The 15,590-nt window shown below is 54.2% G+C and overlaps 1 protein-coding gene across 2 annotated transcripts in view; it reads left to right on the forward strand.

The window, feature by feature from the left end:
- Positions 1 to 14,954, forward strand: part of prim2 (DNA primase subunit 2) — a 28,753-nt gene extending 13,799 nt beyond the window's left edge. For both annotated transcript variants that reach the window (XM_023795249.2, XM_023795252.2), the window contains exons 8-14: positions 2,566 to 2,633; positions 4,210 to 4,282; positions 6,120 to 6,305; positions 11,740 to 11,866; positions 11,957 to 12,039; positions 13,146 to 13,214; positions 14,605 to 14,954. In XM_023795249.2, the coding sequence (XP_023651017.1) occupies positions 2,566 to 2,633; positions 4,210 to 4,282; positions 6,120 to 6,305; positions 11,740 to 11,866; positions 11,957 to 12,039; positions 13,146 to 13,214; positions 14,605 to 14,820 (822 nt within the window). In that variant the 3' untranslated portion in view covers positions 14,821 to 14,954. The remainder of the gene's footprint in view (positions 1 to 2,565; positions 2,634 to 4,209; positions 4,283 to 6,119; positions 6,306 to 11,739; positions 11,867 to 11,956; positions 12,040 to 13,145; positions 13,215 to 14,604) is intronic.
- Positions 14,955 to 15,590: the final 636 nt, after the last annotated feature.

A 15,590-nucleotide genomic window follows, 5' to 3' on the forward strand; every position in this document is an offset into this window, starting at 1 on the left:
GCAAAAAAATGAATAAATGATACATTCCTACCCAGCATTTAACAGCTTGTCAGATGTGTTTTGGAGACATTTCAGGCAAAACAATCTGCATCCCTGCTCCTCTTCTCTCCCAGAGTGTTTGGAAATGTGTCCATTTCCTGTGAGGTCACTTCCTTTGAGCTGATTACTGCAGGCCGTCAGGCACGTGCCTCGGGTCCCGATTCTCCTCTACGTGGCTCTGGGTGGGAGGCTCATCTCGCTAAGTAGTCCAGCTACTCTGCGTGCCGATGCAGATGCCTGTTAAGCTTGTTTTCTGACTCCAGTCCCTAAATGGGGGGCCGTCATACTTCAGTGCTGAGGTGTGCAACACCGTGCCATGATGATGGTTGAAGCTCCTGTGGGCGTGGCTTGTTTGGCGCCAGCTGGGGGTGGGTTTTGGAAGTGCACCCATTCTCCGCTCTTGTCAGTCCTTACCCTGAGCCTCCTGTGACTACAGGAAGTGGCTCATTGGGTCAGGGGCTGCTTTTATGTGACCGACAGGATTTGCCCTCAGCACCTTCTCCATCCTCCTTGGTTCTCAGTCCCAGGGGGGTCGCTGTATGTCGGCCCTTCAAGCCCGCCGTGTAGGCCTGTCACCGTTTAATGCGCCCCCCCCCCCCCCCCGCCCGTCCCCCGGCCTGTGGGCCTCCTGTCCTCTTTTCAGACAGGTAACCTTTCGCTCGTGAGGCTGAGCCACCAAGAAAATTGCTTCTGTGATCTTTGTCTGGGGCTGCACAAGCCCCCTAGGTGATGGGGAGAAAAGGAAACGGAGAAAGACACCGACGTATGACCCCCCCCCCTCCCTTAGCACACCCCTTAAATTGTTTTTCTTATTTTGCTGTCAGTCTAATAGCCACCTGCAGCCCGTGGCTGCTGTGCCGCTTCCACATTAATGTGTGTGTTTGGAGATGCTCTCCACAGCTCACGCCGGCCCTTTAATGCCAACCACCGCCTGCAAGCGCATCCCGGCCACCTTGGCACTGTCCTGCGGCTCTCGCCACTCCGCTCTACCTCCAGCTTTCCTCTCCAGCCTGAACTCTATCCTGCCCCAGCAGTGCGGCTTCCAGTCACTCAAACCCCCTGTTGGTCGCAGTCACCATTCTAAACCAGTTGCGTTCCTTGTTTAGAAGATGCTGAAGCAGCATTTTCTGCTGACCAGCTGGTTAGCTATGATCTTATGACTATTCTGGTGGCCTATGCATTTAGTTTTTGAAGCATCTTTGGGGGGGGGGCTTGTTGAGCAAAGCCCCAGGAAATGGCAAGCCCACCCCTGGGTGCTCCGTCAAGGTTTAATCCTTGGCAGAGTCAGATGCACGATTTGTGTACTGACTGAAATGTGTACTCTTGTTTTGGACTAGTCTGATATCCCTGAAAACTTGCGTTAGGGCCCGTGTTGTGTCCTGTAGGTTTGCAATTACAAGTGACACCGAATCCGGTCTTAGACTTCCTGTCCATTCCAAGCCGGACCTATTGGTGGCACTGTTCTTTTTGGCCATTGTCATACTATGACTGGCTATTCTTGCATCGTTGGCTTGTGTTTGTGTTGGTTATGAGGTGAACGTTGTCGCCCTTGAAGGATTCTCGCTGTTGTCTCTTCGAACTGAAATATAGGAGTAAATGTGACAAGAAGATGTCTGCTCTCCTTCTCTGCATTGCTGTCTTCTGTGGCTGCAGCCAAAGTGTTTGTGAAAGCAGACCCTGACTGCTTTGGCGCGTAGCGCTGCTCTCACGCCCCGCTTCACAGTATCGATCCGTTTGTTTCCCAACACCGGCAATCCATTATTTTGAAATGAGCTGATGACTCGCAGCCAAGGCAGACGGACCTCGAGCAAAGCCGTTCTGCGCGGTTCTGATGAGCGTTCCCTTTGGTGGACCAGCGCAAATATCAACCTTTTGCCCTGTTTGTTGGTTTTTTTGCTTGCCCAGATGTTTCTTGGTCGTTTGCGTGTTACTGACCGTGATTCTGCACACGTCACTCCTATACCCTGGCCCGTGGTGGGTCTCAGAGTGGGCCGCACTGGGGGTCGTAGGTCAGGAAGTGACACGGATAGAAAATGTGAACTGTCCAGAGCGCATCGCCTGGGTACTGAGCCCAACTGTGGAGACCTTAGTCACTGGTGGAGAGCCCACATTCCAGGTCCCTATATTATGAGGTGTCCTGCTCCGAACAGTCACCCCCGATCCCCTAAGCTGTATTGGGGGGGGGGGGGGGGCACTGTTGATCGCCTTTCCGCATCGAAATCACGTCCACTAATGACCATGCCATTGACAGCTGCACAACTGACCGATTGATATCAACGATCGTGGGGGGGGGCTTTTCTGAGCCCCTCTGCTGCAAACGCCTCCCTAACATTCTTGAAGGGCACCATGTTTTAGCACCTTTTTCCATATACGCCTTGAATCCACTCCTCCCCATCTCGTAATTGTCTGCCTGGCTCTCTGTTAATTATACTAGGCGTCATATGGTGAATTCTGGTAGCGTCTGTGAGTCTGTTACTCTAAAGCTTTGCCCCTTCAAATGGTAACAACTTTGTCTGCCCCCCCCAGCTCACAGCTCGATCCCTGCCGGCCGTCCAATCAGATGAGCGCCTGCAGCCTCTCCTGACCCACCTGAGGTAACCCTAGCCACCGCCGGGCTGTTCCTCTCTAACAGGCGTCTGATCGCTGATGCCCCTGAATACACTTCACTGGGGGTCGGGGGTGTAGGAGTGGCCTTCTGAGCCCTGCAGATCTGTGTCCCCCCCCCCCCCCCAAATGACGCACTGGGGTGACTGCCCTTTGATTCTCCGTGGCACTCCTCTGCTTTTATTCGCCCATGAAAGGCGGCGTCTGATTGGCCAGTCATGCTTGGCTGAATCTGAAGTGGCAGGTCACCGTAAAGGCCCTCGCCGCCTGCGGGTCCCTGGCTGTTCACCATTTACTCTTGTTTGTGAACCTTATCTTAAATAGACTCCTCCTTCAATGTGGCTGGGTCGTAATTAGTTATCCCATCTGAGGTATGTTTGCCACTTTACTTAAGCAGGGTTAATTAACGCTAATTGGACTCCCTGACCTCCTTCCATAAGGGCTCGTTAGCACATCCAGGGTGTGCAGCGATTTGAGCCTCTGTCTTCATGAGTGGTCAGGCTGCAAAGGATGAGCTGTCCGACGGGAGCTGCCGCGGGAGTAGAGGAGTAGAGCGATGAGGGGGCCCGAGGTGTAGGGCTGGGAGCTGCCGCGGGAGTAGAGGAGGAGAGCGATGAGGGGGCCCGAGGTGTAGGGCTGGGAGCTGCCGCGGGAGTAGAGGAGGAGAGCGATGAGGGGGCCCGAGGTGTAGGGCTGGGAGCTGCCGCGGGAGTAGAGGAGGAGAGCGATGAGGGGGCCCGAGGTGTAGGGCTGGGAGCTGCCGCGGGAGTAGAGGAGGAGAGCGATGAGGGGGCCCGAGGTGTAGGGCTGGGAGCTGCCGCGGGAGTAGAGGAGGAGAGCGATGAGGGGGCCCGAGGTGTGGGGCTGGGAGCTGCCGCGGGAGTCCGGTGCAGATTGCTTGTATAGCTGGGCAGTGCAGGGTGCCTCCGTAACTCACAGCTCCCTGGGAGTCTCATTAGTGTCTCCCGCTGGCGGCGATGTCTGCTCTGCTCCCGTAACTGGCGCCTTGCTCTGGCTTACCTGCTCCCATCGGTGCCTGTCTGTTCTGTATCAGTGGAGGTGCCACTCCTGTTTTTGTCTTCATCTATGCCAATGTTTGGTCTGATGAAATGCTGAGGTGGATCCCCAGTCCCCACAGCCGCCACGCAAAGAGCATAGTCATGCAAAATCCTCTGTTACTGTCAACAGTGTGTCCTCTCCTGCGTGGGTGGGGGGGCAGCAGAGAGAGGGAGGAGATATACCCTGCAAAGTGCTAAACCAGCATCACTCCTGTCACCTCCTTGGCCCAGTGTGGGGCTGGGTGTTGGAGTTGATGAGCGCTCGTGTCCTCGCCAGGTTTGACCAGCTCCCATGTGACTTTAGACAGCCCTGCTTAGCATTCTCAGGGTGGTTGGATCCTCGGCTGACCTCGAGGCCGACCTGTTGATAACAGAGCGCCCCCATGTGGTCACACGCGGCACCTGACTTATCGTAGAGCCCCAGGGGTCTCTGGGGCTTTATCAGAAACAGCTCGGATGAGAAAAGCTGTTTGTCTTTTTAACCCTCCTCTGTTTCTTTGTCCTGCAGCCATGCCTACGTAGGTCAGGATTACAGCATCCAGAAGAGCGTTGGGAAGGTGTCCCTGGAGCAGATTGACTCGGTATGTGGTGCTACGGCACTCTCCCAGTGGAAATCCCATCAGGTTCCTGTGCCCTCAAGGAAGCAAAAGAAATACCTGATTGCATTGCCTGACCCAGAATGTAGGGCTAGAGCCTTCTGGAGTGGTTTTTAGTAGGCAGAGGTTGCCCACGGGGATCTGGGGATTATCAACGGGGGTCGATTTGCTGTGGCTGTCAATTTTTTCTGTGAATCACCTGCTTGTCTTCTGGGTGGGGCCGTGCAGATTAACTGGCAGCTAATTCCCGGGGGGGTCTGCTTCATGCCTGAGCTGAGAAATGTTTCCCTTTGGGCACCCTGACACCCTGCTGGTGCTGGCTAAGAGAGGCCAGTATAAAGGACTTTGACCTGAGGCTCTGTACGCCATAAGTGGGCCATCAAGGGTGCTTTACTCTCTGGCCAGGCTGGGGGGGCAGGGGGGTGTCTCTGAGGTACGCTCTGTAACCACACCCCTCTGCCCTGTCCGGGGCAATCATGTCCAGTCAGATAGCGGGTGTGGCCCCTGCAGCAGGTCTGTCCAATGACGTCAACACTCTGTATTGGACTCTGGACTCTGGTCTGACTCTGTTCTGGCTTTTGTGAGAACTTGCCTGACCAGAGACCTCCCCTCTGTGGTGGTTTTGGGTTTCCGTCTCATTACTATTGGAGGTCACCTCCTCGGGTCCTACGCTGTTGCAGGATCAAGGAAGGCTATTGCTTTTATCCCAAGAAGGGGTGGGCTCCTTGTTCCTATGACAACGGGAACCAGGACCTCAGCAATGGGATCAGCCCCCAGTTCTGACACCAACATTTTGTCCCTGTTCCTGCTTTTTCGCTGAGCGAGTGCGTGTTTTACCTGAATGAAGTCTGGTGTGACTGGCCCGCCCTCCCCTCTTGACCAAACCACCTTTCTGGATTGATGGACATGGGTTTAGCGATGAGACTACATATTATTTGGGCAGAGGGGGCTATGCCATTCAACTGGAAGCCCCCCCGCCAGGTAACCTACAGCTTAGAGCCCCCAATGGTCGGCTCTGTCCGCCAAGATCACTTAAAGATCCCATAAACCTCCGTAAATCCCATTAGCATCAGAGGGGAGATGGTCTCTGTTCAGCTCAGCCCCTGAGTTGAGCTCTTTCTCTCACACTCTGTTAGCTCCTTATTGGCACCTTGATTTTACCACACAAAACGGTCTCCTGCAGACGGAGCTGCTGGGCTGGGTTGGTGTTTCTTAGCCTCTCTCTGATGAGACCCCCCCCCCAACACACAAACATGTGTTTCCCATAGGGTGAGGATACACAGGGCAGTTTTCTTAGTAATGTGTTGTTGATCAATGTTATTCGGCCACTTTCCCCATTGATATTAGGCAACAAATTTCTATTTGAAAACCTTCGATCGGCAGTGGGAAAATTTTCACAATCATCCAGATCCAGATGAGTTGCCCTTTGACTTAACTGGTTGGTAGTTGCCCAGCAACATTGCTCAAAAAGTTGCCCTGTGTATCATCATCTTTAAAGTTTTACACATATTTCAATAAGCAAAACAAGTCGACAGTGAATTTGCGAATATGCTGTGTTCCCATTAATGGATACCATGTGAACAAAAGTTGCCTTTTGTCTTGCGTCGAGATTAAGATCCATGTCTCGAAACACCAGTTAACTATCATGTCCTGTTATAGTGGTTTTGCAAAATGTTTCTTTTAAGACTTTGTGCAGACACCACCCCGACTGAACGTGAAAACTTGTCTTGTGACATTGGAGGGTTTTCTTTGCCTCTTGACATGTTGCCCTTCATGTTTTTTTCACCCTGCACCTTCACCTCCTCCATGTTTGTTCCCCCAGCTGTCGGTGAGGTCCTTCCCCCCCTGCATGCGGCACCTCCACGAGGCCCTCCGGGAGAACCACCACCTGCGCCACGGCGGCCGCATGCAGTACGGCCTCTTCCTCAAAGGTGTGGGCCTCACGCTGGACCAGGCCCTGCAGTTCTGGAGATCAGAGTTCATCCGGGGCAAAGTGGACCACGACAAGGTAAGGAGGCTCCATGGACCCATCTTACCTGCCACTTGGCCACTGGGGGTGTGGCCGTCCCTGTGTGAAGAACCCCCCACCCCACCTGAGGGCCGGCGTGAACGGGTTTAATTTGCCGAGGCTCCCACAATTCTTTGGGTTTTTGTCCCAGAGCCACTGTGATCCCATCGTGTTGACCATCTCATCTCAAAATTAGATCTGCGTGATGTTCCCTGTGGCAAGGTATTGATTCCCTGGCTGAGCGCGGGGCATTAAGACCTTAGTGGGATGCATAGATTATGGGGGATTATGGGTAAAGGTCACTCGGCCCCTGGTTCGATGGAGCTGCCAGTGACGTGTCCCTTTTGGGTTTCAGATACGCGCACATGCTCATGCAGATACGGACAGATACACACACACACACACACACACACACACACACACACACACACACACACACACACACACACACACACCATGTAGATACACGCACAAATTTTAAAAACATTGACATCGTCCAGAGTATTTGGGGATTCAGCCAGTCATACTGGACATTATCTAGCTGGAGGCCAAAAGCCCTGAGTGTAATCGCATGTTAAATCTATAATGCCCCCCCCCCCCCCCTTCATTGGCCTGACTTAACCATCTAACCATTCCATTCTCAGACTCACTGAATGCGTGACTTTGAGGTTTGTCCTGAAATGGAGGATGCTGCTGCAGTTTGTGAATCTTTGTGAATCTGATACCTTAAAAGCTTTTGTGTTGGGCACAGTGTGCGTTTTCCCTGAAAACCAGCTGCAGAGAGTTTTGACAAGCATTGGTTTTGTCATGCCGTCCGGCTAAGGCAGTTACTGGATTTTGAATAGCCCGGTTCAGTAACGTGTGCAGCCAGCTTGGCTCGTTTCTGCTCTGATATGCTCTTAACGTCTGCTGTTTATGCCATTTAGACATGTTTACTGGTCTGAGACGCTGTGCGTACTGGTGTAGGAATTCAGATGGGTCATTTACTTTCCATTGATGAAGACTGCTTTATGAAGGGTGATTAAGTGCTAATTTCCCTGAAGTCTCATTACAGGGTAATGCTGTAAGGAAGGAGGGACTTAGACCTACCCGAGAAACACCAGGGAGTCTGTGCCTTCCCGAAATCTGACATTTTGACTCGCCAGTGTGTGAGGTTGGCCTCTGGGGGCAGGGGGGGGCATGCCCCCCTGCATCTCTGCATCATCAGAGAGAGGTCTGTGCCATTTGGATGTTCCGTTAAGACCCCAAACCCAGCTGAGTGCGGTCAGTCTTTGGTATAGACGCTCTTAAAGATGTGCCTTTAAGCTGTTTCCTTGATTTTAGGCTCCCATCATATCCCATCATATCCAATCCTGTCTTCCCCCCCACCCCCTCATCTGCATGAGGTGTTTTATCCCCCCTACCCCTTTATCTCCTGTAAATGCACGCCAGGCCCGTGGTGTTAAGCCGGATCAGACTGTGTGGTGGTTTCCACATGAGAACCTCATTCACATTTACATCTCAAAGCGGCCAGCGATCTCTTCCTCTATCCGGTTTGGCCCCCCCTCTCAGTGCCCCCTCCCCCAATTTGCAAATATCCATCACGCTGCACTTTATGGATCAAAGCAAAAGCTAAGATACTCTGGCTGGGATCCCTCAAGTCCAGTATGCCGCCCCCTGGTGGGCAAACATGGTTTCCCTGCACATGGGGCCGCGTTCTGAAGTCGTCACACCTCAGGCCACGTGGAGGACGGTCGACACCCCCTTACGTCCCCTGGGGTGTCGCTACGCCAGCAGAGCAGCTCAGGCGTCAGGCCAGTGGGGGGGAGGGCCCTCCCCTCCCGTCAGCGGCGAGCTGTCCGGGCGTGTTGGTGTGATGTATGTGGCCTGTCAGGGAAGTGTAGGGCCGGGGGCCCTGGGCCCTCTGGTGGCAGGAGGAGGACTCACGGGACCAGGGCTATGCTGAGTGGTCAGAGAGTGTGTGTGTGTGTGTGTGTGTGTGTGTGTGTCAGAGAGAGACACACACACACAGAGAAATGCTGTGATGCTGGCTGTGTTTTGTGGGCACAGAGGTTCTCGTCCCTTGCAGAGCCCATCACGGGGTCTCTCCTCGGCAGGTGTGAGGCTCTCTCTCCGTTTCTGTGCTAAGCCGTGCTTTAGCATGGGGAGATGGGGTATTCCCCTCTCCTCAGGCCAATCTAACATTAAGGTTCCTCTACTGCAACTTGACCTTTCACCCCTGCCGCAGTCTGGCGAGCAGTCGCTCTGGGTCTGTGGTCCTTCCTGAACCACCATGACCCAGTGATGTCACGTTGATGCGTTCAGTGAAAACACTCGTGGAATGACAGACTACTTTCACCTCCGATATCTTAGAAATGGTGCTTCTTCACAGCTGGATGGAATCCTGATCGGATTTGTCCCTTTGGCTGTCTGGGCATTGGAAGCGGCTCTCCGTCTCTAGTTGAGTGCTGGCGGAGGTTTGGACGACGGCAGTCCTTACGGCCCTGGTGATGGAGTCTGTCGGAAGCTGAAGGAGAGACATTTACATATTAAGTCTCCCAGTCACTGATAGCGGTTAATTTCACTGGCCATAATCAGCACTCAGCGGCAGCCTGGCAATTAGGCTAATTAGGAGCCACTGTCAAGGACCCAATTGTGTAACATGATGGTGACGAGTGTCAAAAATACCAGTGATCTGTGGGAACCAGAACTGAAAATGGCCCCAACCCCAGTCTCAGCTGGCTGTTTTAGCTCCCACACCATACTGGGACAGGTATGGATCCCCCCTTGGATTGGGGCGGGAACGTGTCTGGATTATGGATGGTTTGGGATGCTGGCAGGTTGGGGTTCGGGACGCCGGCCCTCAGCTGCCGGGCTCCGCTTCACTTGTGTCTGTGGAATGCAGGTGGCATCACATCTGGAAGGTCTGGCCCAAGTGCCACCTACTGGTCGGGATTGGTACTGAGTACAGGGGAGTCCCCATCACAGGTGGTTTGACCAGAGGATGCGGTTAGACTGGTTCTGCGTGTTTATCAGTATAGGACTTGTGTGGAAAGTGGCTTTGTAGGTGCCTTTGGGGTTCGGCAGGGTTGTGGAGAGTCTTTTCCTGCCTGATGCCTGAATATCAATGTGTCATCAGTCTTTTTCCAAATGCCATTGGGGGGGCTCGCTGGCTGTGGGCCAGCAGGACCCGCCTAGTAACAGGGTCAGCGGGGGCGGTTTGGCTACAGAGGGCAGATAGGCCCCTGCTTTGCGTGATCGGCTGACTTCCAGGACATCGCTTTTAGTTTGTGCTGATTCAGATTGAACAGCCTGTCTAATGATGTCAGATGTGTCTTTTGAAGAGTAATTATATGCATCTCGGCATGTGTTGGACACTAAAAGCCTTTATGTCCCCCATTTCCAAGTTTTAAACACTTTGCATTTATTTAACTGATTCCATTGTCCAAATGTGATGAGCTTGGGGTTAGAAAGCAGCATCAGCCAGTGATTTCTGTGCTGGCTATGGGATTTGAACCTACGACCTTCCAGAAATAGGCACTGATCTCCCTTTGAGCTACACACCGCCTCGTGCCCTCCCTCAGGCCTAGCTGAGTCAGAATGCTGTGTGAGCATAGCCTAATTCCCTGGTTACTTTCGGAGCAGGCACTGTGGGTTTTGAGATTTACAATGTCCTTGGTGTTTGGGTACTGTACAGACATTACGTATTAGGGCGAAACCAGGTGCTGGGTTGTTCTTAGTCGGTGTCCCCTGCTGCCTTAATTAACGCTGGTAAACAGAGCAGCGGGACATTTATCATTCAGCAGTGGGGAAAATAATCCCACAGACGCCTAATCAATTAGCCAGCGGCCCGGAACGGGAAATACGCCGGCCGTTCGTGGGTCGCTGGCCTGCATCGGCTCCGACGTCTGTCCTGATGGCAGCAGTTGGTGGGGTTACGGGGGCTGGACATGCGGCCGTGATCAGCGGCCTCGTCAAACAGGGGAGCGTCACTCAGCTGTAAGAACACGTGGTCTGACACCTGGCTTCTGTCTCACGCTCTACAGGGTATATGCTCTGCTGGTGTAGCATCACGCCAGGGATGGTGGGGGCTGCTCTGGTAATGGGCAGGGTGTCAGGGTATATGCTCTGCTGGTGTAGCATCACGCCAGGGATGGTGGGGGCTGCTCTGGTAATGGGCAGGGTGTCAGGGTATATGCTCTGCTGGTGTAGCATCACGTCAGGGATGGTGGGGGCTGTTTCTTGCCCTTGCAAGATTTTTAACTGCAGGTTAATTTAAAAACCTGCTGCACTGATCCCTCTACGGATTCGGGGGAGGGGCTATCAGGAGATATGCCCACGATTCTCAAAAGCCCATAAATGAATGTTCTAAGGCTGTGAGGACCGGTCCAGTTTTACTTTGGAAAAGAGCAGTGGAATGCTGTGTTACCAGTGTATGACCCCCCCCCCCCCCCCCACATGTTGGGATGTGCTCTGAATCCGTACGCTGGGGAAGGTGCTCCATCCGTGCTGAGGTTCTCTTTGTTCAGACAGCTCTGTTAGTTGCCCTGCTGCACTGTCCACACAGCGTGTCCATCGTGATTGAGGTTGGGTGCAGGAATCTTACACAGCATGGGCGAGGTCACTAAGCTGATCAGCTCTGGTGACTTCTGTGTCTCGCGCCACACCGCCCGTGTTTGGGACTGGGGGCTCAGTCTCCCCATGGGCTGGTTTTCATGGCTGATTGCATCACACCATGGGTCACCAGTGCGATGAGTAACACTCTCACCAATGGCAGTGTCCCGTTCTCATAGGGAGATTTTAATACTGCGGGTCGCTGGTGCGATGGGTGACACTTTCACCAGTGGCAGTGTGCTGTTCTTACAGGGAGACTTTAATACCATGGGTCGGGGTCATAAAACAGGAAGTGCCCTCGCAGTTCTGAGAATCGGCACATAATTAATGTGGGGGGTCAGGTTTTTAATGGCTTTTTATTGCAATTTCACCGCTAGTCACCTTGTCGAGTTCAGGGGTTTTTATGGGGAGTTTAATGGGATATAATGACTACAGTGATGATGATGGATGACACCCCACCCCCCCCACCCCCCCCAATGATGCTGTGCTGGTTTTACCCTCCTGCTGGGGCAGTTCCCTGCTCCTCTGCTGGGATCTGCTGACTGGCCGGGGCGGGTGGTGGTTTCCTATAAAGGTGCCTTGTATCGGGGGTGGGGAGACTGCCCTCAGGTGGGTGTGGGGGATCCTGGCGGCCTTGGGGCACAGGGCTGGCATTTCCATGTGATGTTGTGCTCTGAAGTAGCTTTACTTACAGCTCAATTTACCCTCAGTTTCTTAGTTTCTTTTCAATCCTGAAGGTTTTTTGGTTATTTAATTGCATAGCACTTGTGAAGTTTGCTTTTCTGTGTGTACATACGCTGTGAGCGAATATAGAAGTAAGTCTCCCACCTGTGCCCCCCAGTTTGACAAGGCGTACTCCTACAGCATCCGGCACATGTTTGGCAAGGAGGGCAAGCGCACCGACTACACGCCCTACAGCTGTGTCAAGGTGATCTTGTCCAACGCCCCCAGTCAGGGCGACCATCACGGTGAGTCTGCGGGCCTCGGGGGGGGGATGATGGATGAGGCCCCTGGGTTTGACTCTGTGCCCCCCCCCCAACCCTGCCTTCCCTCCCCAGGCTGCCCCTTCCGCCACAGTGACCCCGAGCTGCTCAAGCAGCGGCTGCAGGCCTACAAAGTCTCCCCCAGTGGCATCACCCAGGTGGGTCCACCCAGAGAGCCGCCGTGGGGGGGGCTGACCGTACCCAGGACAGCTACCAGGCCTGTTCCTTTCCTCTGATGACCGCTGTCAAGCGAATGAAGCTGAAGCAGGCCGTCTGAGCATCACACATCACTCTACCTCAGCCGGTGCTGCCGTCCCTGGTCAGCAGGTGCCGTCTGTCTAAGTGTTGCACATCACTGACTCCACCCCAGCCTGTGCTGCCGTCCCTGGTCAGCAGGTGCCGTCTGTCTAAGCGTTGCACATCACTGACTCCACCCCAGCCTGTGCTGCCGTCCACGGCCAGCAGGTGCCGTCTGTCTAAGCGTTGCACATCACTGACTCCACCCCAGCCTGTGCTGCCGTCCCTGGCCAGCAGGTGGCGTCTGTCTGAGCGTTGCACATCACTGACTCCACCCCAGCCTGTGCTGCCGTCCACGGCCAGCAGGTGCCGTCTGTCTAAGCGTTGCACATCACTGACTCCACCCCAGCCTGTGCTGCCGTCCCTGGCCAGCAGGTGGCGTCTGTCTGAGCGTTGCACATCACTGACTCCACCCCAGCCTGTGCTGCCGTCCACGGCCAACAGGTGGCGTCTGTCTGAGCGTTGCACATCACTGACTCCACCCCTGCCTGTGCTGCCGTCCCTGGTCAGCAGGTGGCATCTGTCTAAGCGTTGCACATCACTGACTCCACCCCAGCCTGTGCTGCCGTCCACGGCCAGCAGGTGGCGTCTGTCTAAGCGTTGCACATCACTGACTCCACCCCAGCCTGTGCTGCCGTCCACGGCCAGCAGGTGGTGCCGCAGCTGCCCACCTCAGGACTGCAGCTTTTAAGTGCATGGCCAGGCCTGGAAAGAGAGATGTGAGGGGCGGGGCTTCTGGGGAGGCACATGGGCGGTTGTGGGTGTGTCCTGAGTTGCACCGACTGTTATCCCAGTTCCCCGGTCTTGCTCTCTGTGATGCCTGCCCCAGTGCCCCCGCGCAGACTGCCGGAGGGGGTCAGAGGGGCTTGTTAATGTGAACACCTTTGTGTAACCTAGTCCAGTCCCCCACCCTGCTAAATTGGGGCCCAGTGTTGTTTCATTTCTCCCTTTTGCTCTTTTCCGGCAGGTTCTGGAGCTGGTCATGGGGATGCACTTCCAGCTCGCCTGCCAGAAGTACTTTGAGCTGACGCACAATGTAAGGACGCCTCATGTTTCATGGGGGGATGTTGGGGTTCTAATCCCATCCATCATGAGCTGTCATACTTGCTTAATTTTTATGGGTTTATTAAAGTACTTTAGATTAATTTCTCCTTATGAATATTTCATTTATCGGATCGGTTGCCGTTTAGGGGAGACCTTCGGTCAGCACTTTCAGACCCACTCAAGGTTGTTAACAACCCCCCCCCCCCCCCGCAAAGAGATTTAAAAGGCAAAAATCAAAGAGAAGCATTTGAAAGTGCCTGTTATGAGATGCCAGTTACCCGTGGCCGGGGAGTTTTCCTGCCAATGTGATCCTGGGGGCGGCTTTGAAGAGTAGCTTGTGACCTGTTGAGTGGTTTTAATACGCCTCATCCGTTCTGATGTGGTATGGCTTTACCGACCCATGCCATAGCCGGTGAAGTCCAGTGTCATTCAGAGCTTCTCATGTCCAGAGAGGAGCTGTTTCTCTGTCTCGTGTTAGTGCCGCCGTTCATAGCTCAGCAGGTCAGGAATCTGTGGCCTGCATGTTGTGGGTTCAAATCCAATGTCCGGCACAGTATACTATTATTAGGCTCTGAACCCCAACTGCTGTTGGCATGCAGGATCTTGGCCTTGCTCTCTGCTGATTATGATGGGGATGTGCCAAGGCGGTGTGAGATCCCCTTGGGGACGAATGCAGTGCCGCTATTTTAATCCACATTTTGTTCTATCTTGAGGAGGTTCAGCCGGCTGGGGGGCATGTCAGTAGGGTCTGGGTCACGCCTACATTTGCAGGATACATTCGCAGCTCCGCTGGGAGATTTCCCGGGTGTCCTGGCATTCCTCGTTCTGCAGAGACACCGAACCTCGTTTCTCCGGGGACTCGAACCTGCAACCCCTTTTATCTGAGGTTTCATTGTGCCCATGCCCCTGTGGTTGGGGGGGGGGCATTTACAGGCATGGTCCTGCTTAGAAGATGAGCCCACAGAAGCCCCCCATGGCAGCTGGCGCCGCTGTGCTGGGGTAGCGAGGATTTTTTTCCACCCTTTAAAGATCCCAGTGTAACGGCTCATTGAACAAGATGTCCAAGGAGGTCAACGGGAGCAGGCGATTGTCACACCAACTGTGGTGGGGGGGGCTCAGAGTGTTTGGAGGGGGGGGGGGGGGGGTCAGATCTCTGAGACAGAGAAACACAGTATGTGGAATTGCAGCTTCATGGAAACGTCACCCGTTTAATAAGTAGGGGGTGCGGTTCTATAGAGCATAGGCCTTTACATAAGAGACTTCCTCACATGGTTAGCATGCTGTCGCTTTGGCTCGTGTCACCGCCTGTGGCATCGTCAGTGTTAATTAGTGCTCTGCCCTACCAATCACGGCGCTCCACTCTCACTCTCCCCCTGCTGCAGGTCGAGGATGCCGGCTTCTCGCTGAACCACCCAAACCAGTACTTTGTGGAGAGCCAGCGCCTTCTCACAGGGGGGAGGGAGCTCAAGAGGGAGGCCGAGGCCCCCCAGAGAGGGCAGGGCCCACCGGCCGTCAAGGCTGCCTCTGCCTTGCCTGAACACCCGTCCACTTCTACCGAGGTAGCAGAGGATCTGGACTCTTTCTTCCAGGAGGAGTAAGACCGGAAGTCCCTCCCTTTTGTATCTGTGTAGCTGATGTTTTAATGGAATGAACGTGATGTTTAACCAAAAAATTACCCAGTACTTTCTCGCTTGTTGGTCCTCTCATTTGGCAATAAATAATTTTTTATTAACTTGGCCACTTGCTTGTGTTTTTGTGGGAACAGGAAGATTCTCTGTGAGTTTGACCTTGTGGCCTGTCCATACTCTCCTTGATCTGCCTGAGGCCGAGATCTGCTAAGAACATCCCTGCCCCCTCCCACACAGGCCGGGATTCGTCCACTTGTTGGGCCCCTCCCACACTGGCCGGGATTCGTCCACTTGTTGGGCCCCTCCCACACTGGCCGGGATTCGTCCACTTGTTGGGCCCCTCCCACACTGGCCGGGATTCGTCCACTTGTTGGGCCCCTCCCACACTGGCCGGGATTCGTCCACTTGTTGGGCCCCGCCCACACAGGCCGGGATTCGTCCACTTGTTGGGCCCCTCCCACACTGGCCTGGATTCGTCCACTTGTTGGGCCCCTCCCACACTGGCCGGGATTCGTCCACTTGTTGGGCCCCTCCCACACTGGCCGGGATTCGTCCACTTGTTGGGCCCCGCCCACACTGGCCGGGATTCGTCCACTTGTTGGGCCCCGCCCACACAGGTCGGGATTCGTCCACTTGTTTGGCCCCGCCCACACACTTTGGGGCCCTTTGTGTATTTGTTTTGTTTATTGTGTATTTTGTTTTTATTCGTTGTTACAGCAGGACACTTCCTGCAGCTAATC

The sequence above is a fragment of the Paramormyrops kingsleyae genome, chromosome 3 (genome assembly GCF_048594095.1).
Source record: "Paramormyrops kingsleyae isolate MSU_618 chromosome 3, PKINGS_0.4, whole genome shotgun sequence".
NCBI classification, from domain to species: Eukaryota; Metazoa; Chordata; class Actinopteri; order Osteoglossiformes; family Mormyridae; genus Paramormyrops; species Paramormyrops kingsleyae.